The following is a 23,510-nucleotide window of genomic DNA, read 5'->3' as shown; positions in this document are numbered from 1 at the left end:
CACAAAGAATCGATCCCCCTTATTTTTTTGCTTGGATCTTGGCACATCCAAGAGCATCTAGTTAGTCGACCTCAGTGCTCTAACTGGAGAATGGTATTGTATAAGTTCAGCCAGATACGATGGCGCCAACCCGTTTAAAACCTTAAAAACAAGCAATAAAATCTTAAAATGGAGGGAGGCCAAGACTGGTGTAATGTGTTCACATTTTCTTTTTCCATTTAAAAGACGGGCAGCTGCATTTTGTACTAACTGTAGACGATTTAGAGAAGACTGTTCTACCCCCATGTACAAAGAATTACAATAATCTAGCCATGAAGTAATTATAGCATGGATAACTTTCTCAAAATATTTGGGAGAGAGATAGATCTTAACATTCGCTAGAAGTCTTAACTGAAAGAAGCAAGTTTTGACGACTGAACTAATCTGCCTATCAAATTTGAAGGAGTTATCAAAAATAACACCCAGATTCTTGAAAAGGATTGACTGAAGGGCCCAGAGTACAAAGAAGATCAACCAACAAGTCTCCCCATCCAAACATAACAATCTTTGTCTTACTTGCATTTAGAGTGGGAAAGTTTAAATCCATCCAATTTTAATATCCTTTAAGCAGTCCAACAAATGCTGCACATAATCTTTACTTATAGTTTTCATCAGCAAATAGATTTGTACATTGTCAGCAAAGCAGTGAAAATAAATATTGTGTTTTTTTTAAATGGATCTCAAGGGCAACATATTCAGTGAAAATAGGATGGGGCCCAAAATGGAGCCTTGAGGGACCCCACAGGTGAGAGGTGCCGTAGTTGAAGAACATTCTCCTACTTCTCCTGGATACTATGATTATCTAAAAATGTTTTCAGTTGATTAAGAACTAATGTCTCTACGACTTTTGAGAGAAAAGGTAGCTTAGGAAAAAAGCAGTAGAAAACTGCAATGTAGCAAGAGGGTTAATCGCACGCAGGCGACGTGCAGGAACACGAATTGCAACCCTACAGCAGGGGACTGCAGCAGTAAACAAAACATCGGATACACATGTCACAAATTTCACTGATATGGACACATAAACCATAAGACAACACAAGGTCCAATGTGTATCCTTTTTCATGTGTGGGCTGGGATTGGGATTGAGAGTCAATAAGATTAATCAAATCTTTAACACAAGGTCTGTTTTCACAGCATACATGTATATTCAAATCACAAATCAATAATTAAAAGATGAACAGTATTTTAACATGATCACCACCAAAAAATCCGTTATAAAATCCTTGTGAAACTTAGGTGGATGACACACCACTGCACACCGCACAGGATTGTTGAACTCAAACAGTTGTAGTTCGAAGATCGCAAAAATGTCAGAAAGAATCTTCCGGCAGTGGAAAGTGGATTTAAATATAGTGGTCGGAGGGGAGCTCAGAAATTCACACTCAGGAGGAAGAAGTTCTGAGAGAGAATTAAACTCACCAGCATGGAGGCAGGTTTTTGTCAAAAACATAAAATCCAACTCACGAGAGGTGATGAAGTCATTAAGCAGGAAAATCTTGTTTGCTAGCGATCTAGCATTAATCAGGGCCATGCAATTTTTTATTTAATTTTTTTTGTAATATTTGTTTTATTTTTTGGACAAGAATTTTATTTTTTTTATTTTTTTTTATTTTTTTTAATTTTTTTATTCAGAACAACATACATATACAGAGGAACACAATGTATTATTACACTAGAAACAGCATCAAAGAAAAATAAATAAAAATAAATAAAATAAAATTACACAGGGGAAAAAATAATAAAAATGTACACAGAAAAGGATTCAAAAATTCTATACATCCGTTTTGCTTTTTTATTTCTTGCTTCTTTTAGGGCTTCAATATAATGTTTAAGTTCAATTTTAAATAATATGATGTTAGGTTTATTATTTGTCCATTTCTGCTTGTGTATATGGTATTTTCCATACATAATGATCAAGTTAACAACAAAATTTTGCTCCACATTCTCATTTTTGTATAACAAAAAAATATCTTTACCAGATAGTTGAATCTTTAATTTTGTAAATTTAAATATAAGATATTCAACCTCAATCCAAAACAATTGGGTAAATAGACATTCAAAGAATAAATGTTTTATTGATTCTTCTTCTGTATTACAAAAGCTGCATGTAATTTCCATGTCTCTAAAAAATCTTGAGACTACTTGTCTCACTGGATAAATCAAGTGAATAATCTTATATGTAATTTCTTTAACTTTATTGGTCAGACAGTATTTATTGGGTAAGTTCCAGACCTCCTTCCATTCAATCTGACTATACATTGAGTTCCAAAAAGGTTTGCATTTAGGCACTAATGCAATTCTACATAATTCTCTAATATAAAAGTTATTAAAAAGAAATTCTATAATGTTCACACCATCAATACTTAACTGTTTATTAATATATATGGGGATAGCTTCAGAAGATACATTGCCTGATAAAAGTTGAATGAGGCCACTAGGAACAGCATCAAATACTACTGCAAATTCCTTAGCCGTTACAGGGATCTTATAATAGTTAAGGAATTCGCAATAATTAAAAAGATATCCATTATTCTTAAATAACTGTCTGACCAAAATTATACCATTATTGTACCAGTTTTTGTAAAATGAAGATTTATTTTTAAATGTAATATATTTGTTATTCCAAATGACAGATTTGTGTGGAGAAAAATTATGCTTATAAATGAGCATCCATAATAGAAAAACCTGTTTATGAAAAGAAGAAAGCTTTATCGGAATCTTATTTACATCAAAATTACACCTCAAAAAAAATTCTAAGCCCCCCAGTTTATCAAAAATGAACTCAGGGATAATATTCCAAATTTTGCCATTAGATTTCAAATAGTTCTTTATCCACTTGTTCTTAAATACACAATTAGCAGTATTAAAGTCAAGTACATTAAGACCACCATCCTCAATTGGATTGCATAAAATAGTTTTTTTTAAATAATGTGGTCTGTTCTTCCAAATGAAATTGAACAAAACAGTATCCACCTCTTTTATAACTGATTGTGGAACATCTAATGCAAGAGCTGTATACACCAAGCGTGACAATCCTTCAGTTTTGGATAATAATATTCTTCCTTTTAATGAAAGATCTCTCATTAACCATGAATTAAATTTTTGTTTAATTTTCCTAATAATTGGTGTAAAATTTAAAAGATTTCTCTCTTTTTGGTCTTTACAGATCTTAATACCTAAATAATCTACTACCTCCTTTACTGGAATACCAAGAATGTTGTTATGATTACATGTTTTCAAGGGGAATAACACACATTTTTTTATGTTTAAACATAAACCAGATACAGAAGAGAAAATATTAAGGCACTCAATAGCTTTTTTAACTTCAGTTTCACTTTTTAAAAAAATAGCAGTGTCGTCCGCTAATTGAGAACATTTTAACTCTTTCTCCAAAAGTCTAATACCACAAAATGCATCTCTTTTAATGTGTATGGCCATGGTTTGTGTTACAAGTAAGAAAAGAAATGGCGAAATGGGACAGCCTTGTCGTATACCTCTATTGATTTTAAATCTGGATGACGTTCCATATGATAACTTAACTGAGCTGTTACAGTCATTGTACAGTGTTTTAATAGCTTTTTTAAAGTATACTCCAAATCCAAAATAATTTAAGGTCTCCAACATAAAATTATGATCGATAGTATCAAATGCTTTAAAGAAATCCACAAATAAAACAATACTATTATCTGTAATAAATTCATTGTAGTCAATTAAATCCAAAATGAGCCTAATATTATTACAGATGTGACGACCTTTCATAAATCCTGATTGACATTCATCAATTATGGGATCAAGACAGTTCTTCAATCTTTCTGCAAATATTCGTGCAAAAATGTTTGCATCGTTATTGATTAGGGTAATTGGACGCCAATTCTCTAAAAATAATATATCCTTATTGGGCTTTGGTAATAAAGTTATCAAACCTTGTCTTAGTGAATTGGGTAAATAACCTTGTTGTATAGCTTCCCTAAATACAGCTAACAAAAAAGGGGATAATTCATTTTGAAAATATTTATAAAATTCACTAATTAAACCATCATTCCCGGGTGACTTATTGTCTTTGAGTTTGTTAATACAATGAGATATTTCCTTTAAAGAAATCTCCTGGTCGCATATTTCAATAGAAGACTCACTTATCTTTGTAATATCATCTTTAATAGAATCTAAGAATGACTGTGCATTACTCAATTTGTTATCATAAGAATACAATTTCTCATAAAATTCAGCCACATATCTTGATATTTCTTTTGAAGTTTCTGTTAACTGTCCATCAATATTCAATTTGACCATAGATGCAAGTTCTACATTCCTTTTTTCCATATTAAAAAAGTATTTTGTATTTTTTTCCCCTTCCTCTAACCATTTCTTTCTTGATCTTATGAAGGCACCCTTTGCTTTATATTCATATATTTTATCTAAGTCTAATTGTAGTAATTTATTTTTATTTTCTTGATCTATATTACAATTTCCAGAAAGACTTATAATTTCCTGTATAATTTTTCCTTCATTTTCTCTTTTATATTTGGCTATTTCCTTTCCTCTCCTTATGGCTAAAGTCCTAATCTTATACTTCATTAATTCCCAATTTACCCCAAATAAATTTGTTATATTTGCCTTCTTCCAAAAATCTATTATAACCTCTTTTGCTTTATCTCTAAACTGCACATCTGTCAATATATTCTGGTTCATTTTCCAGTATGTAAAAGTTTTTACATCTTTGGATTTAGTTGTATTTAATGAGAGAAAAATAGCTTTGTGATCTGTAAGAACAGAAGGCTCTATAGAGACTTCATTAACACAATTCAATAAATTCCTTGAAATTAACCAATAGTCTATGCGTGACTGTTGAGAAAGGTTTCCTTTACACCATGTAAATTGAAGTTTGTCTGGATACTTATGTCTCCATATATCAATCAAATCCAAAGTAGAACATATATTATTCAATTCTGGAAGAACAGACCTGTTACCTAGCCGAGGTGGAAAACAATCCTTTTCAGAATCCCATATAGTATTGAAATCCCCTCCGAGTACTAATTTTGCATTGTTATATTGTTCCACTATTTTTTCAATCTGGTCTTCAAAATTCAAAAATAAAGTTTTGTTTTGAGTGGTAAAATTACTTGCATAAATATTCCCCAAAATAAAAATGTCAGCATTCTTTTCTATAACCAGTATCACCCATCGACCTGAATCATGCATTTTGGTTTTAATTATTTTCCCCTTAAATGTACCTTTTAATACTGCAACACCAGCTGATCTATTACTCCCATATGACATCCATAAATCATCTCCCCATTATCAGGGCCATGCAAAGGACAAGCTCCCCGCTGATCGATGACGAAGCACGGCCCAGTGGGTTAAAGTACCTGTGGACCATGCGACCTCTGCAGACCCCTTTTCCGCTGAAATGTTTCACTTTGTGTAATTTATCGGAAATATATGAAGGTGTTACTTTTTTATTTGAATTACGGGGAAAATGAACTTTTCCAGGATAATATATATTTTTTGTTGCACCTGTATTCTATATTTAGTCATTCGCATTGTCTGAATTTTTACTTTCAAATGGAACGTGTTTTAATACCCAATTTTTATTGAAATTACTCATAAATATGAACAAATATTAATTGTTGTCAATGTTTTGAGAGGCACATTTTAATACATTCAATTTATGTCAGTTTTGAAGTAATACATTGACTTCTTTTATTTTGAAATCTTTCAAATTTCCTTGATCCGGAAGTGTTTTTTAATGTCGCTACCTAAACGCGATGGTATTAGAGAAGAAGAAAAGAGGAAAGATGGCGTCGCTGAATGACAGATCAGTTTGGGATGAGGTGGAGGTTTGTTCCTAGAATTAACCGATTTAAATGTTTCCATCAATAGATTTTTTATGAAAACAACGTGGGTTTTGTGAATTATTTATATGGTCGTGATTATGAAATAAATGAACTTACATCCAGTCAAATGTCTAACCATGTAGCTCTACTGGGTAGCATAGCTATGCAAACGTAACCAGGCTAATGCCTAGTATCCTCTGCTCTGTTACGATGGGAGAGTGACACAGGACATTTTCACGTTTCCTTCGAAACCAAGCTTGATCACATTAGATTAAGGTTTTGTTACCCAACACTAGCTTGTTAACTAGTTGTAGCTAGCAAGATAGATAGTAACTTAACGGTATCTGCAGTACGTCTCTCTCAGCTACTTTATAAGTTGGTAGCTAGCTAGCTGTTCGTTAACTGACTAGCTAGCGGGATAGCTTGTTGGCTAACTAGTTAGCTTACATGGCCGGCTAGCTAACGTTAACACATCCTAACGTTAGCAAAACGCTTGGCTGTTTTGCTCGCTTTGGCTTTTTTTGCTCACCGCAAGTAAGACGTTGTAGTGATTTGCCAGTCGATGTGTTTGCAAACGACTAGACCATTTTAATTGACTCTAGGCTGGACAGATGAAATGTAGTTCATTGCATTCGTCATGGAGGCCAGCGTATTAACATGACCTTATATCCAAGCTACGTGTTGTAGTTTGAGAAATCGGGGGAAAACAAGCCTTATTTTAGGTGTTTTTCACCCTGGCTCTTCCTATCAATTGTATTGATCCCTGTGGCACCAACTTGTCTTCAGAACGTATTCTAAATCAAAACAAAAAGCCCACTACTGCTATGCATACCGCCCCACTAGTATAGGGAGGACAATGAAGTCATAAAATAAATCAGACATATGTCGTGTCTTTACTGAACTGCTGTTTACACTTTTCATTTAAAATCATTGTCATCTACAGTTAGCCTTTGAAATTTCTGAAATACCAATAAATGTTTCCTAACTTGCTGCACCATTGTAATCCAATGGAAAAAGGCTAGATGTAATTCAGACCACATCTCAAAATGGATATATTTATTTTAGTTCAAGTCGCACACCATTTTGATGAGGACAGTCTCAGCTTCATAACTAAATATGCTTGGGCTGTGCCATTCATTGTAATCAAACGCTAAACGAGAACAATTCAGGAGTTGCTGTTTTTCATACTTCTAGGTTATCCAGATGCAATCGCAGTTGATACAATAGAGGGTTGAATGTTTACCTTTTTTTCAGTTTTGATGGTAGGAATAAAATAGAAGTAGACACATTTGTTGTTGCCATTTTGAGGAAATTGAATTATTAGCACTAATCATGCCACGAGAGGCTCAGTGGAGGTTCGATTTAATTCATTTGCTATGGCCTCGTGTTAGCGTTCCAGCTCAGCCAGCGTTCTTTAGCGGTTTTACGGGTGTGGGTGAATTTTGAAGCGTTCTGTTATCCAGCTTACTGACATGCATTTGTCAACAATAGGATGGGATCGGAGAAGAAGTGCTGAAAATGTCTACTGAAGAAATCGTTCAGCGGACACGTCTTCTGGACAGTGAAATAAAGGTAGATGTCATTTTACATACATTAGATTTGAGTTGTCTCTCCCTCAGCTGCTAGGTTGATCTAGTGTGCTCAATTGTCTTTAAATATGTTGACATTAAATGCAAATAGGTACCTGTAAGTGTCCATATTCTAACATTTTATTTTATAGATCATGAAGAGCGAGGTTTTGAGGGTCACACACGAGCTGCAGGCCATGAAGGACAAAATCAAAGAAAACACAGAGAAGATCAAAGTGAACAAGACCCTACCGTACCTGGTCTCCAATGTCATTGAGGTAGGAGAATGTAGAACGCTACAATTATGTCTCAGATATCACACAAAACATGCTTTATGTTCTATTGATGAAACAAAAGCTAATTTCTTGTAAGGACTGCATTTGTGATTGAGCGTTAAGGGTATTGTCTGATCATGACAAGACAAAAGCGTCTGGATCGATACATCCTCCATTTTGAGATGTCTTAAAACTGTCTTGCAGCTTTTGGATGTGGACCCGAACGATCAGGAGGAGGATGGAGCAAACATTGATCTTGACTCTCAGAGGAAGGGCAAATGTGCCGTCATCAAAACCTCTACAAGACAGGTACACAACAACTAGGAACATTATTGTCCATTACTTACCCCCCAAGATCAACAAAATTTGAACAGTTCATCCCTGTGTTCTTAGCAAATTGATACAGTGGTATTACAGCATTTTCATTGACAGCTAAGCTGACGGCCATTTTATTCTTGTAGACCTATTTCCTCCCTGTTATTGGATTGGTAGATGCAGAAAAACTAAAGCCCGGAGACCTTGTGGTAAGCCCTTATGTGTTCGTTTCAAGTGTCTCCATTTTAATTTGAACTGCACATCTCTATTCTCAACCACACTATAGATTTCTTCTTTGGTTATGTGGGCGTACCAATTTTGTTATTTTCCTCTTTACATGTGCCGATGACCAGGGGGTGAACAAGGACTCGTACCTGATCCTTGAGACCCTGCCCACAGAGTACGACTCTCGAGTCAAAGCTATGGAGGTGGATGAGCGCCCCACCGAGCAATACAGCGACATTGGTGGATTGGACAAACAGATCCAGGAGGTCGGATATTGTGATTTGTCTTCCAAAACATAACATTTTTGTTAACTGAGGATTTGAGTAGTCGAAACATTTAAATATACATAAATATGACACACTAAATGATTTAATGAAGCTCTGGGTGTCTTGATAGCTTTCAATAATCAGCAATTTCCAGACATAGACCCTAACAATTTGTTAGAACCCTGGAAATAAGGCCTGGGTTAAAACTTAAGAACCAGTTTATTTTTCCTCATGTCATTCTAAACCAAATTGAGTTATTTCTGTAAGTATTTCTTTTTATTAGGAAAATGTGTGTATGCTCGACAGGGTCCAAACAATAGCCAACCAAACAATTGATCAGTTGACTTAATGGGGTCAGGCCTGGTGTAGACATCAACATGGGACACTGTTTTATCTTTCAGCTAGTGGAAGCCATTGTTCTGCCCATGAACCACAAGGAGAAGTTTGAGAACCTGGGCATCCAGCCACCTAAGGGGGTTTTGATGTATGGTCCCCCAGGCACAGGGAAAACTCTTCTGGCTAGAGCCTGTGCTGCCCAGACCAAGGTAAAAGACCTAACTTGTTGTAGTAAACCATTTCTGAGTGCATTTTGGCTGAGGGGGTATTTGTTAGCGCGAAAGTGTCTTTTTCTTGTGCCTTAGGGTGAAAATGTGTAAACAGGCATTTTATTTATCCTTCTCCTACCAAAGGCCACATTCCTCAAACTGGCCGGCCCACAATTGGTCCAGATGTTTATCGGCGATGGTGCCAAGCTGGTCCGAGACGCATTTGCCCTGGCCAAAGAGAAGGCCCCCTCCATTATCTTCATAGACGAGCTGGATGCCATCGGAACCAAACGGTCAGCACTTAAAGGCAGCTTATAAGATTTGTTTCCCAAGGTGCCCCTCATATAGGTTTAATAGAACTGACTAGAGGCTCTGAACCTTTTGATGGGTTTTTATAGGTTTGACAGTGAGAAAGCCGGCGACCGGGAGGTCCAGAGAACTATGCTTGAGCTTCTCAACCAGCTGGATGGGTTCCAGCCCAACATGCAAGTTAAGGTATTACTCGTTTTTTAAAATATTTTTTCATTTCCAATCGTGTGTTTTCGTAGTAGAAATTGGTGATAAACCAATTTGAAAGTATAGTTCTTTTGTATTTAAAAGTATTTTTTTTAGCAAAAATCAATTAACATTAAAACCTACAGCTGGTTTTATTTCCCATGTGTTTCAATAGTAAAAAAAAATTGGAGGCAGAGAAAAACAGGCAACATCCGACCAGTGTTGAATGCCAGTATTTGTATATGAATGCATGTTACCTCATTTTCACATCAAATATTATATATTATGAGCAATCTAATATGGTTAGCACTTATATCCACAGAGGGTAGAGTGTGTGGGACTCCCTGACAATTCTGAACCACTATACAGTAACATCATATAAATTAATATTCATTGATGAATGGCACAATATTCACTTTAATAATTGAGCTATGTGAGAAATCAGAGCCTTGGGGGGTGCCTGGTCCAGAAGTGCCTGCCTGTAAGTTTGGAGGGTTACGCTTAAATTCCACATAATTTAGTATTATTCAATGTGGTCTTTACATTGTAATTTTTAGTTGGCGGAAACAACACTGGTCTGACCTGTTGGTCATTATTGTTGCTGTATTCTGAATTTTCCATATGTAATGGTTCTGTCAGATGTTTGTTTTCCATCCCTTGGAGAGTCGAGCTCTTGAGTCATTTGGATTTTAAAATCAAACAGTCTAATTGAAGGTAAGATTTGGTGGGGCTTGGAGGACGTGTGTGGATGTTTGAGACCCACTGAACTAACCAGTGAAAGCTCCTTTTGTCATTGCAAAGTGAAGTTAGGAGGACTTTAGTTCTGTAGAGAAAATCAGAGTCAGAAGTTAACCAAACTGCTGTATTCTACACTGACATTGATTTTCTAATCTTCTGCTAGGTTATTGCTGCCACTAACCGGGTGGACATCCTAGATCCCGCCCTCCTGCGTTCTGGACGCTTGGACCGTAAGATTGAGTTTCCGATGCCCAACGAGGAAGCACGAGCCCGAATCATGCAGATTCACTCACGCAAGATGAACGTCAGGTTCGGGCCTATCCTTAATACTTTATTAGACAAATTAGTCATGAGCAAATACCATTTTATTTTCTATATCAAATGATTAAATAGGTGGTTTAAACCCTGAATGCCGATAGATTAAGGTTGAGGTAATTCATTTGGTTTATTAATGTAGTAACGCCCTTATGGGGTCTTAGTGCTCTATCTGAGCTCAGCCATGGCGTATTGTTCCTGTACCCCGCCCCCGGTGCCGTGTTGCTGAGTCAAATCTCTTTTTATTTTATTCAATTGGTCCTCAATGGTGTTTTTCATTGATTTGTAAAACTCCAATTGCTATCCTTTTTTCATTGTTCTGCTCCCACAGCCCTGATGTGAATTACGAGGAGCTGGCCAGGTGCACAGATGACTTCAACGGTGCACAGTGCAAAGCAGTGTGTGTGGAGGCGGTGAGTGGTACCTGTGTAACTGAACATGTGTAAATTAGTGCAGAACTGCAGTACAGCTACACTTACTTCAGTTAAATAGTATGGACAAAGCTGTATACTGTTGCTAGCTACCCTTGTGGTCTTAAGATTTTGACACCCTTAAAGTTAAAGGTGTTACATTGGCTTTTTCCTTATCCACATCTACTCAGCCAACTTCAGATTTTCCATGTGAAAGAAGTCCTATTAGGTTTCAATAGTAACAACTAAATGTGGATGTACAGATTGCATTGTCTTAACACCCCAGAGTAAATACCTAATGAAAGCACATTTGACAGCCATTACAACTGTGCCATTTTCTAGGACTGATTTAAATAATGGGTTGACCAATAAGACTTCTTTACTAATTCATTGGTAAATCTTAAAAAATTCATATGTTGTCTCATGGCAATTGACAAGCCCTGTTTGTTCATTTTTATTGTGTGAATGGCTGGCAGCAATGAGTTCTACAACATGAACACTGGCAGGATTCATTCTGGATATGTTACAGCTAAGAACTGTTTCACTCTTCCTCTTCTAGGGTATGATTGCGCTTCGCAGGGGGGCGACTGAGCTCAATCATGAAGATTACATGGAAGGAATATTGGAAGTACAGGCCAAGAAGAAGGCCAACCTTCAGTACTATGCCTAAGGCCCTGGCTGTTCAGCGGAAGTGTGTGTGTCTGAATGTGTGTGTGAGAGACTATTCACTTGCCTAAAACATTAAACAATGTCTCTTTTAGTCGTTATAATAGATAATGTCCCTTTCCATTAGTGTATCACAGTAACACTAACGGTCAGTTCTTTTGCTTTGGGTTCATTGGCTCATTGCCATTTCAGACATTAGGTTTAGTGGGTGGTAGGGGCTATGTTTTGGCTTCATATTGTACACATTGTCTTATGGCCAATAAAAGGCATTTTCCATTAACACATTTGTTCTTTTGCCTTGGTGGAAATAACATTCTCCAATTTCGCTCCCACTTTGTAATGTAACTGTATCCATGCTTGTCCACTCACAAGTACTCCTTTCAAAATTGGTGCGTTAAGTATTGCAGTAAAACTAATTCCTAAGCAGCTGCTTGAAACATCCCACGATGAGGCAAAAAACTTTTTAGGAAATCGTGCAAGTTTGAGGAAAAATGTGTCCTATGTATCTTGTGATCATTCTTGATGTTTATAGGACTTGAGTCCATCGGTGGCAGATTCAAATAATTGGACATGATTTAGGAAGACCCATATACACTCACCTAAAGGATTATTAGGAACACCATACTAATACTGTGTTTGACCCCCTTTCGCCTTCAGAACTGCCTTAATTCTACTTGGCATTGATTCAACAAGGTGCTGAAAGCATTCATTAGAAATGTTGGCCCATATTGATAGGATAGCATCTTGCAGTTGATGGAGATTTGTGGGATGCACATCCAGGGCACGAAGCTCCCATTCCACCACATCCCAAAGATGCTCTATTGGGTTGAGATCTGGTGGGGGCCATTTCAGTACAGTGAACTCGTCATGTTCAAGAAACCAATTTGAAATGATTTGAGCTTTGTAAAATGGTGCATTATCCTGCTGGAAGTAGCCATCAGCGGATGGGTACATGGTGGACATAAAGGGATGGACATGGTCAGAAACAATGCTCAGGTAGGCCGTGGCATTTAAACGATGCCCAATTGGCACTAAGGGGCCTAAAGTGTGCCAAGAAAACATCCCCCACACCATTACACCACCACCAGCCTGCACAGTGGTAACGAGGCATGATGGATCCATGTTCTCATTCTGTTTACGCCAAATTCTGACTACCATCTGAATGTCTCAACAGTAATAGAGACTCATCAGACCAGTCAACATTCTTCCAGTCTTCAACTGTCCAATTTTGGTGTGCTCGTGCAAATAGTAGCCTCTTTTTCCTATTTGCAGTGGAGATGAGTGGTACCCGGTGGGGTCTTGCTGTTGTAGCCCATCGGCCTCAAGGTTGTGCGTGTTGTCACAAATGCTTTGCTGCATACCTCGGTTGTAATGAGTGGTTATTTCAGTCAAAGTTGCTCTTCTATCAGCTTGAATCAGTTGGCCCATTCTCCTCTGACCCCTAGCATCAACAAGGGATTTCCGCCCACAAGACTGCCGCATACTGGATGTTTTTCCCTTTTCACACCATTCTTTGTAAACCCTAGAAATTGTGTATGAAAATCCCAGTTACTGAGCAGATTGTGAAATACTCAGACCGGCCCGTCTGGCACCAACAACCATGCCACGCTCAAAATTGCTTAAATCACCTTTCTTTCCCATTCTGACATTCCGTTTGGAGTTCAGGAGATTGTCTTGACCAGGACCACACCCCTAAATGCATTGAAGCAACTGCCATGTTATTGGTTGATTATATAATTGCATTAATGAGAAATTGAACAGGTGTTCCTAATAATCCTTTAGGTGAGTGTACACAGTGCTTTGTCAGATCAAATACCAAGCCATGATGTCCAAGGAACTTTCCAAAAGACCTTTCAAATAGATCTGGAGATGGCTATAGAAATAATCACTAAGGCAAAGAAAAATGTTTGGAGAACAGTGGGCTTCATCGAAATGGAACTTCCAAGACTGTCCATCCAATCTAAGTTACTGCAGCACTCCAGAAGTCAGGCCTTATTGTGGAGTTGCTAGACAGAAGCCACCTTTGAGTAAAATGCATATGCTGTCTGAAGCATGAAAAAGATCTGAGCGCTAAAGACTGCAGTTCGTTGACACTCCCCATCCAATTGAGAGGATCAACAAAGAAGAAACAGCCCAAACCGCAAAGGGGCAAAACAGCATCCCCCAGGTTCTAAGCTCTGGTCACATCCCAAAGCACTTCTACGATGTACTGAATAGTGTCTGAACACAAGGTTATTGTACTTGAGATTTCAGGGTGTTTTTTTTCAGTAAATCAAAACTTGGTGTTATTGCTTTATCATTGAGGAATTGAAAGTAGATTGATGTCATTTTGTAATACATTTGAAAGTATAAAACTAAATGTGGAGAATTTAAAGGTGACTGAGTATTTTCCAAAGGCACTGTATTCAGCCCTTTTAAGGGACCCACAGCAATTCCATGTATTTGATCTATTCCAGAGCTAGCAGACCTAATAACACTTAGTCTTCAGGTGTGCCAGTTCAGGGATACAAAATGTGAAAATATTCAATGATGTCAGGGTAAGTTTCTACCTGTTCCTGAATACATTACCTATAGTATAGCTAGACTCAGTGTGGCAAAATCAAATTGTAGTATGTAATCAAGGGCTTCCCAAACCTGATGCTATTATAGAATGAGGCAAGGAAATTTCCCCCCAAAAAAGAAAAAAAGCATACCTCTTTATTTGGAGCACCTGACTGGTTTGACAAGGCGAGATACAATTATCAAATCGAACTACTCTTCGTAGAAGTTTGGCCCCAAGTTGCCTTTTAACATCACATATGACAACATTTTTCCACCATTCCTCTCATATGGACCCTTCAAAGGTGTAGCATGATTTCATACACATCAATACAGAGACAAGGAGGACCCACTATCCAAACTTTGGAGTTAAACATTACTACATGCAAGAATTTCTATCATAACTTCCTATCATCGAGGAGATCCAGCGGGGTGGGGGGGGGGGGGCCTCAACCGCATTCAGTCAGCCAAAAATATACACGATATTCCGAATGTTTGTAGAGACTGGCAATAGGTGACAAAATTCAGTCTCCATCACCGAAAGAGATGAACTGGGCACAATACTGTAATCTTGTTTGTTGCTGGATTTAGGTGAAACTGCTCCCATTTATATCCTGTACTACAGTTTTACAAATTTCTATATTAAAATTATGCTTCTCCTGTTTCCAATCAAAGCAGCACACATTGCCGTAAAATAATGCAGTTTTAGCTTTACTTGATGGCAGACTGGCAGGTTGTTAAAAAAAAACAAGTGCATACAAAGGATTAGATGCCAGGAATCCACCCCCATTCAGGCAATGTCAATGTATATTATTACAATTAGATTTTATGCATGTAGTTCCAGACTTAAAAAAATCTCTTCTGGTCGATTGCATACATCTTTCCCACAGGCATCTTCCGGAAAAATAAGCTGTTGCCTCTGCTCATGTTTCCCTATGAATAGAGAAGAAATACCAAGTAAGGAATAGTAGGAAAGATTGTCTAGAAATTGTGGATACCATCATTTATGCATGGAAGAAGTTATAAAGTAGTTTTGGGGCATTACATTAACACTAGCTAGCAATGGAACAGCTTCATCTTACTTTGGACTACTAGTTAAAGACTTTCATTGCCAAAATCCCCAACTCAACTTCTTTTAGAAGACAAGAAACGGTCTAGAATTGTAACATGTTTGGAATATACGTAACAGCTGTGGATTTGAATGTTTTGTAAGTAGCAACCTACCTCCTGGCTCAGGTGCCTCCAGCAGTCCACCCATGTTGGATATACTGAAGCATAGGGAGGGAGGCCTCCAGCCAGCCTGTCAAAAACAGAGACAGTGCTCACCTAGGAAAACCAGCCTTGACCAAACCACTTACCCCAGGAACATGTTAACAGGTGACCCATTGACTTCAAAGTGGTATACATGAACCATGTCCCCCATATGGGAGATTGGTTAATTACAAGCACGGTATGGTTTATTCTCTCCCATCCCAGGTCCATGTCAAACATGCATGTGTTCATTTAACGGTTTCAAACGAGTGTACTAACTGCATCAGGAAATACATTTCACAGCTACAGTGGGGAGAACAAGTATTTGATACACTGCCGATTTTGCAGGTTTTCCTACCTACTTATGTAGAGGTCCAGAAAATTAAAAATCCAGAAAATCACATTGTATGATTTTTAAATAATAAATTTGCATTTTACTGCATGACAAGTATTTTATCACCTACCAACCAGTAAGAATTCCGGCTCTCACAGACCTGTTAGTTTTTCTCTAAGAAGCCCTCCTGTTCTCCACTCATTACCTGTATTAACTGCACCTGTTTGAACTTGTTACCTGTATAAAAGACACCAGTCAACACATTCAAACAGACTCCAAACTCTCCACAATGGCCAAGACCAGAGACCTGTGTAAGGACATCGGGATAAAATTGTAGACCTGCACAAGGCTGGGATGGGCTACAGGACAATAGGCAAGCAGCTTGGTGAGAAGGCAACAACTGTTGGCGCAATTATTAGAAAATGGAAGAAGTTCAAGATGACGGTCAGTCTCCCTCGGTCTGGGGCTACATGCAAGATCTCACCTCGTGGGGCATCAATGATCATGAGGAAGGTGAGGCATCAGCCCAGAACTACATGTCAGGACCTGGTCAATGACCTGAAGAGAGCTGGGACCACAGTCTCAAAGAAAACCATTAGTAACACACGCAAGGGCCGCCTGCTCAAGCCAGCGCATGTCCAGGCCCGTCTGAAGTTTGTCAGTGATCATCTGGATGATCCAGAGGAGGAATGGGAGAAGGTCATGTGGTCTGATGAAACAAAAATATAGCTTTTTGGTCTAAACTCCACTCGTTGTGTTTGGAGGAAGAAGGATGAGTACAACCCCAAGAACACCATCCCAACTCTGAAGCATGGAGATGGAAACATCCTTCTTTGGGGATGCTTTTCTGCAATGGGGACAGAACGACTGCACCGTATTGAGGGGAGGATGGATGGGGCCATGTATCGCGAGATCTTGGCCAACAACCACCTTCCCTCAGTAAAAGTATTGAAGATGGGTCATGGCTGGATCTTCCAGCATGACAACGACCCGAAACACACAGCCAGGGCAACTAAGGAGTGGCTCCATAAGAAGCATCAAGGTCCTGGAGTGGCCTAGCCAGTCTCCAGACCTGAACCCAATAGAAAATCTTTGGAAGGAGCTGAAAGTCCGTATTGCCCAGCTACAGCCCCAAAACCTGAAGGATCACACACAATCCTTGTTCTCCCCACTGTATAGAAATGGTAATATTATTCTTTACAATGTTTAGTGCATGTTTTCTGAGGTAAAACATTTTGGTCCCAAGTTGAAAGGTAAACACAAAACTGGTAATCCTTAGCATAGTATTCTTTCAAAGCTTTCTGCTAAAGTAAATTATTGCAAATATATTTAAATTAAGCTACTTACCCGCAGTTATTGACAGCCATGAGGTTTGACACCAAAACAAAAGGGTATGTGAGCATACTGGCCAAAAACTAGAACACAAGAGGGAGACATTACTGATCTGAAACTGCCACATTGACTGACCATACACAACCAATAATTAAATAAAGGAATGAAAAGTCATCCAGCATTTCCTTCAGCAGTACTTGAAGTATTTATTTTAATCATTGAATTGGTTCCAGAATGTTGATTCCAAAAAGATGTGGGGAGCAAAAGCTTTTAATTTTTTATTCAGAAGTTTTGAAGTGCAAGGGTCTTCACATTTCCCCGCAACTGTAGTGGAAGGCTTTGTTACAGCCTTAATGTGCATGATTACGCATTTAAAACAAATGATTCACACTTACCCCAGTCACAGCTTGAGAACAGTTCTTTATTTCCCCTGTGTGACTCATCTAAGGGGAAAAAACAATATTTCAGAATTCAAAATGTCACCCATGCATAAAATACTTTTGCAGCGCGTGCTGTATAATAGAAAGACCCCTCGACAATCTACTACAAACAAGGCACCCAAACCGTCTCATTTACCGAGTCATCTATAGCGTATGTGTTGATGAGGTGGGCGAGCATGTTGCAGATCCAAAGAGACAGCACATCACCCAGCAGTCGAGGAATAAGGCCCCTATCGGGAACAAACAAGATTCAGGAACAAACATCAACCTGAAAAGAATATTAACTTGAACAAAATACAGTTTTGGATATTCTAAATATCTAGCTGTTAAGGAGTAAAGGTTTCCCTTGAGATTTTGGTCATATAGCCAAAGGCTGAGCATACTTACGCAAAGAATCCTAGAACTCCTTCCTGCTTGTAGACAGTGATGATGGAATCAAACACTCCGCTGCAAGGAAAATTAATCACTTAGAACATAGTCACTCAATCTTGGCTATCAATCCTAAAACAGAATTTGTTAAGAGAAACTCACCTGTATTTGGTTTCTCTACCAATAAATTGGACCATGCATCTCAAGGTGATTACTTTGGGAGAAACAGAAGATAATCTAGTCACCAGTAAGAACATTATATTCCTGCGTTAGTCACTTTTCTTTTACCAATAATTAACCTGCTTTAGTGATGTCAAATTATAATTAAATTATTGCAATTATGGCCTTGGATGGTCTTAACTCCGCAACAGTCAAAGATTGACATGATTCGTCCAATCACAAATCACCAATCCCTTCTTACACACGGCTTGCCCAATCAGGATGTTTTTCACTGGTACACATGCACTTGAGTGAAACACATTCAACCAATGACAACAATTGAGCATCACAGGGGCTGACCTACAAGGAGTCGCTAGAGTGCAATGTGGCAAGGTAGCCCTGTCCAACATTCAACCTGCCCATCTGATTTGCAATGCTCTATGCAGGAGCAAACTGGTTGTACACCAGGTTGCAATGACACCATTGTATAGCAACACAACAGCATAAGACTACATCACCACTCTGAGGCTGTGTTGATTACTCGAGTACACAATGAAGGCATGGCCAAAAACAACTGAATAATTACCATGGAAGGGGTGCGTGACAATTGTGGCACAGGAACGGGCAATCATCTCTTTGGTGGTCTGTGGTAGAACAGAAAATTGGTGACGCCCACTGTGAAGGATAATTAATACCAAAACCGCTTCCTAAGACACCTTTTAATAGCAACAAATTTGTAACAATTAATAAGGCTCAACAAGAGGCATTGCTGAATATTCACAGGTCAGCCTGATGAAATAGTGGGGGTTCAGCCCTGTGACTAAACAAAAAAAGGACTGTCTCGCATGCCTTATTGCTTTTAGAAAATGTTGGTCATTCAAATAAACACTTTAGATTTGGGTTACAGCATTTAGCCAAGTGAATGTATATAACATCCTTTAACTAGAAGACAGAGTCCTGACCAAATCGGGTTGTTAGTTATTTTTATCAAGGACTGGTTGTCCGTATAAAAACTGGTTGCCATGCAGATTGGCTAATGTTCTTGTCACTTGCTAGCTAGCCAGCCAACTTTAGCCAACTCAGTCACATCAATAAGCAAATGGAATTACAGTAACTAGCAGCATTTGTTTTAGCTGTTCCATTGACAACTACTAGAATGTATCCTTTACAAAAAATTTTTTTAAGGCAATCAAAAAAATATACAAAATTATAATACCTCATGGACAACATGCTGTAGGGATCCCTCTTCAGCTTTCTGATAGCTTCCAGAGACCTAAAAATAAATAAAAATGAATCAAAACCATGAGAACCAAAACCACAAAAATCCAAAGCTTAGACTTAAGACGCAAGTTGCCGTTAACAATAAAAATAAAATAAATTAGCATATAATCACAAATGTTTACCTCGTATTTGCCTGCATCCTGACATCTCTACAGGACAAAGGTGATTAGTTAGTTCAATGGAGATCCATTTTCATCATTTAATTGACATCAATATCTTAATCGAATAACAAATAGCATAGAGTCACACAGACCCTTATCAAATGCTGTCCAATCCAACTCACGTAATGACTCAACCAGTTATTCAGCCTATTTACTAATAACAGGGGTGCCCAAACAGTTCCACAGAGGGACTAGTGTCTGCAGGTTCACTCTCACCTTGTACTTGATTGACTAATTAGGTTACTAATTGGTTAGTTTCTATCCTCACCTGGTTGTTTTGGTGTGAACTGGGAACCAACCTATAGGAAAAACCAAAAACCTGCAGACACTCGGCCCTCCGCGGAACTGTTTGGACACCCCTGACTAATAACCTTGACTTTCAATACAGAATTTCCTGTTTGTTAACAGTGGAGACTAAGCGTGGCTATCTGAAAACATTCTCAAATGATTTAGGAAACTACATTAAGTCAGATTGTCAGACCCACCTGCAAGACTCTGCTGTGTACTAGAGTGCCGATGGTCCCTGCGCAGAGCCTGGGGGCGAGGCCATTAAAGAGGCCTACCTTGCCATCAATCTTTATTATATGCTTTGCTAAAAAAAACAGAAGAGAATCAATGAACAGACCTGGAAAATAAAGCCCCAAAATGTTAAACTGTTGGGTATGGCCATTGGGTATTTGACGCCAAGTCGAGATGACCGCAGTTGGAGACCATCACCAGTACTATTGGGAAACAACTGCTAATAGACTACCAAATATTTTTGCAAATTAAGTAACCTTAGATAATCAGGGACTAGAAAACTTTCTGGAAAACTACAACTTCACCTGCAGTTGTTAAAAGGGATAGTTCATCCAAAAATCATATTTCGTTGACCGTCTCCTTACCCAAAGTAGGTCCTTCAGGCACAGTCATTTTAAAAAAATAAAACAATCCATTATTCAGCTCAGTTTCAGTCAGTAATTAGCATCATACAAATTAATGAATGGAAACCGTACATACCCCTACCACAAAGCGGCATTGCAAGCGGAAAACCCATAGCAACCCCCCGAACACGTAACCTCAGTCTGCAGACAAAATTCACACTTATATGCTTAAGTGCCAAACAATACAATGATTATGCATAGGTTAGGCATAACCTAAATAATTACATAATGCCTAGCCAGGCACATTGTTTCAAACCTAAACGTATTACATAGCCTCTCTTACCTTTCTTATAGCCCATAGGCAAAATCAAACCAGAGAAAAAAAATATTTTGAAGACGATCTGATTTACCACTGAAACCTGAAGCGGTGTATGATGGCTATAGGAAATGGTTCGCTAGTGCCTGTTTGAATTCCCCCAATTCCCCCAGCTGTTTAGTCAGAATACAGTTTATAAAAAATAAACTTGATGCTACCGCGATAGATTACTGAATGTAGTGTTTGAGTATTTTCCCACTTGTTGGGCAGCTTTGCGATACGAAACGTTTCCATTCATTAATTTGGATGGTGCGAACAACACTAATTACAGACAGGGAAAGCTGAATAATGGATTGTTTGAAAAAAAATACCAATTTTAAAGATAAAAAAATACGTTTTTTTGACAAACTATGCCTTTAAGTGAATAGTTAAAATGTAGCATGACAATGTTTAACTAACCAGGATTTGACTGTCTCAGATTGCTATTTGATCAAAAAAATTAAGTATATTTGAAAAATGTCAGTGGCTAGTTGCAGGTAGTTCCAGAAAACAGGTAATAATTTGGAACGACTAAACATGTTTTTGCCATATAAGAAGTTTCCTCACAGTGCACGTTAGTAAGTTGCATCACAGCCACACAACTGAGACTCACTGTACAAGACAGATTTGCACTTCAAAGGGACTCACCGCATGGTACAAACATGGACTTTGCATCAGAATTATTTTAACAGGGTTTTCTGGAAGCACAAAACACTAGTACAAACATTTTAGGATCCATGTTCCCATTAACCAAGACAGTTGATCAATGACGTGTACCTGTGTCTTACATTAGCTATGGAGCAACTTTGTGGAAGCCTTTAACTGGGGCAAATATGGTGGTGTATCAATATAGGTACTTGTATTCCATCTGCAGTGTACAATGAGCACCAATGGCAACTGTAATTTTTAGGTGTGATTCCAAACTGAAGATGGCAAAATGGCATATAAATTAGGTGGTCACATGTCATCATTCAGAGCACACAGTACCCAGTTAAACTAAACAGGAAACAATTCATTGTAGCTTTCAAATAATGACACTGGCAGCAAACATCTAATCTGATAACTAAGTTTACTGTCCAAAGAAGAACATTTCAAATTAATCTGATTTTAAGTGGCAGGTTCTCTTAACTAGATAAGAGAACATAGATCAAGTACACATTTTGCACCATGAAATTCTGGTCTAACTGCAAAACTAGACCAGAGACATAATGAGAATATACCATTATAGCACCATCAACCTCGTTTTGGGTGCTATGCTGAAAACATGGAGATAAACAGCTACAAATGTAAGGGAAGCAATAGCAGATAAGTGTACACAATTTGCTTTTCTGAACTACCCACCATGCATGGTGATTTTTTAACATTTTCTATGTAGTTTGATCATTACTGACAAAGTGTGTGAATTTATATTGGATTTATATTTAATTGGATTATTTTTGTGTAGGTTTCCAATTTCAGCAACCCTTCAGATTGATATACACCGAGTTATGCTTCTTCAACCATCTGATCTTACCATAAGCAAACAGTCCTGGTAGCTGATACACTTGTCTACCAAACAGGTTTCTTCCTAGGGAAGGAGGAAGAGGTTCATGTCCAACCTGAAAAAGTAGTACATAAGCAACTGTCAATTAAGAGGCCATCTTAATTAAGGCATATTTAGTTAGCGACAGTAAACGTCGGTATGATGGAAGCCAACAAACATTCTACTAGTTGAAATTGCACTTCACATAAGATCATGTTGGACTGTTGCCCTTTCCTGGCTCCATTGAATATAATTTATTTTGCACAATCGTAACTGATAACAGCGTACACAAACGCATTAACCAGTCCTGCTACATACTCTTTATATTATGCGGCATTTGGGATATGTCGGGGTACTGTAGCTAACCGAGAAAAAAAAAATGTCTAATTTGCAGGTACTTTGCATTTCCCCCTTCATTTTCTATCTATTATGTCGTTACTTCGAAATTCTAACGTCACCTGAAAGTAGACTGTTAGCTTAGCTAGGTCACCTTACTCGGTGAGCGGGCCAAAGGGCGCACATTGTTTCCTGAACGTTTTGAATGAGAATTAACTAGTTAGCTATCTGGCTAACTAAATCAGACCTATTGCTTGAAGTACCGAACATGTTACGACAGCTCGGTATACCATAGACGTAGTTTAGACAACCCACCAGCTGGCTAAACTTTGTTCGCAATTATTTATATTTTGTCAGAGAAATTAAACCAATAATTTTTTTTAGCCGAACAGGCAACATAGAAACCTACTTCCTTATTATTAGCTAGCTAGCGTTGACCTTTTAGTGACGTCAATCGCACCTTTCGCTTTACAGTGGTAGCTAGCAAAAATTATCTAGCTAGCGCACAAACAAATTTTAACATTTGCCAAGCAAACTGCCGTTATGTGACACGGTTTCATTAAATAAGCCTAACGGCATGGAATGTGCAGGAAAGTTCAACTTCGGAAGGCAGTAACTAGTTAAACGTTGCGGCTGTTAGCTAACATTAACATTTAGCTACCTAGCTAATGTGTCCTATCAGTCACAGAATAGACCCTGCCTCTCCGTAAACCTAGCCAGATTAAAAAAATTATAGCTGAAAATGTGTATCTTACCTGGACTAGAACTTTGATGTACATGAGGGGGTGGGAAAGGACAGTTAGTCCAGACCCTAGAAGTATTTGTCCACACGTGTCCGCCATTATGGAGCAAATTGACAGGATTCTTCTCCTCCCACC

At 38.1% G+C, this 23,510-nt stretch overlaps 2 protein-coding genes across 3 annotated transcripts; one reads left to right on the top strand and one right to left on the bottom strand.

Annotated features, from left to right (window-relative positions):
• Window positions 1-5,781: 5,781 nt before the first annotated feature.
• psmc3 (proteasome 26S subunit, ATPase 3) lies at window positions 5,782-11,971 on the top strand. Of its 2 annotated transcripts, none has more exons than XM_010881910.3 (12): window positions 5,782-5,870; window positions 7,365-7,445; window positions 7,594-7,719; window positions 7,921-8,025; window positions 8,178-8,240; window positions 8,385-8,522; window positions 8,924-9,067; window positions 9,212-9,360; window positions 9,466-9,562; window positions 10,464-10,609; window positions 10,947-11,028; window positions 11,585-11,971. In XM_010881910.3, exons 1-12 carry the CDS (start codon window positions 5,805-5,807, stop codon window positions 11,693-11,695), a joined length of 1,308 nt encoding a protein of 435 aa, XP_010880212.1. In that variant the 5' UTR covers window positions 5,782-5,804; the 3' UTR covers window positions 11,696-11,971. The 2 variants fall into 2 exon arrangements, with proteins under 2 accessions (XP_010880212.1, XP_010880202.1); XM_010881900.3 differs by having other exon boundaries at window positions 5,782-5,876.
• Window positions 11,972-14,920: 2,949 nt separating this feature from the next.
• Window positions 14,921-23,482, bottom strand: mtch2 (mitochondrial carrier homolog 2). The gene is given in 13 exon segments (NM_001306097.1): window positions 14,921-15,162; window positions 15,454-15,529; window positions 17,162-17,229; window positions 17,542-17,589; window positions 17,723-17,816; window positions 17,974-18,033; window positions 18,118-18,169; window positions 18,701-18,758; window positions 19,331-19,387; window positions 19,518-19,544; window positions 20,042-20,148; window positions 22,288-22,372; window positions 23,388-23,482. Coding segments are annotated over 13 exon segments (906 nt in total). The 5' UTR covers window positions 23,475-23,482; the 3' UTR covers window positions 14,921-15,075.
• Between the last annotated feature and the right edge of the window lie 28 nt (window positions 23,483-23,510).

This window comes from Esox lucius, chromosome 2 (genome assembly GCF_011004845.1).
Source record: "Esox lucius isolate fEsoLuc1 chromosome 2, fEsoLuc1.pri, whole genome shotgun sequence".
NCBI lineage: Eukaryota > Metazoa > Chordata > Actinopteri > Esociformes > Esocidae > Esox > Esox lucius.
This window is presented reverse-complemented; position numbering and strand designations above follow the sequence as displayed.

What these genes read in the sequence shown, in the direction of transcription:
- psmc3 (XM_010881900.3), top strand. Translation starts at nt 5,805, where the DNA reads ATGGTATTAGAGAAGAAGAAAAGAGGAAAGATGGCGTCGCTGAATGAC. An exon ending in TCAAAACCTCTACAAGACAG is followed by an intron (nt 8,026 to 8,177) that starts GTACACAACAAC and finishes TTATTCTTGTAG; the next exon opens with ACCTATTTCCTCCCTGTTAT. An exon ending in GATGCCATCGGAACCAAACG is followed by an intron (nt 9,361 to 9,465) that starts GTCAGCACTTAA and finishes GGGTTTTTATAG; the next exon opens with GTTTGACAGTGAGAAAGCCG.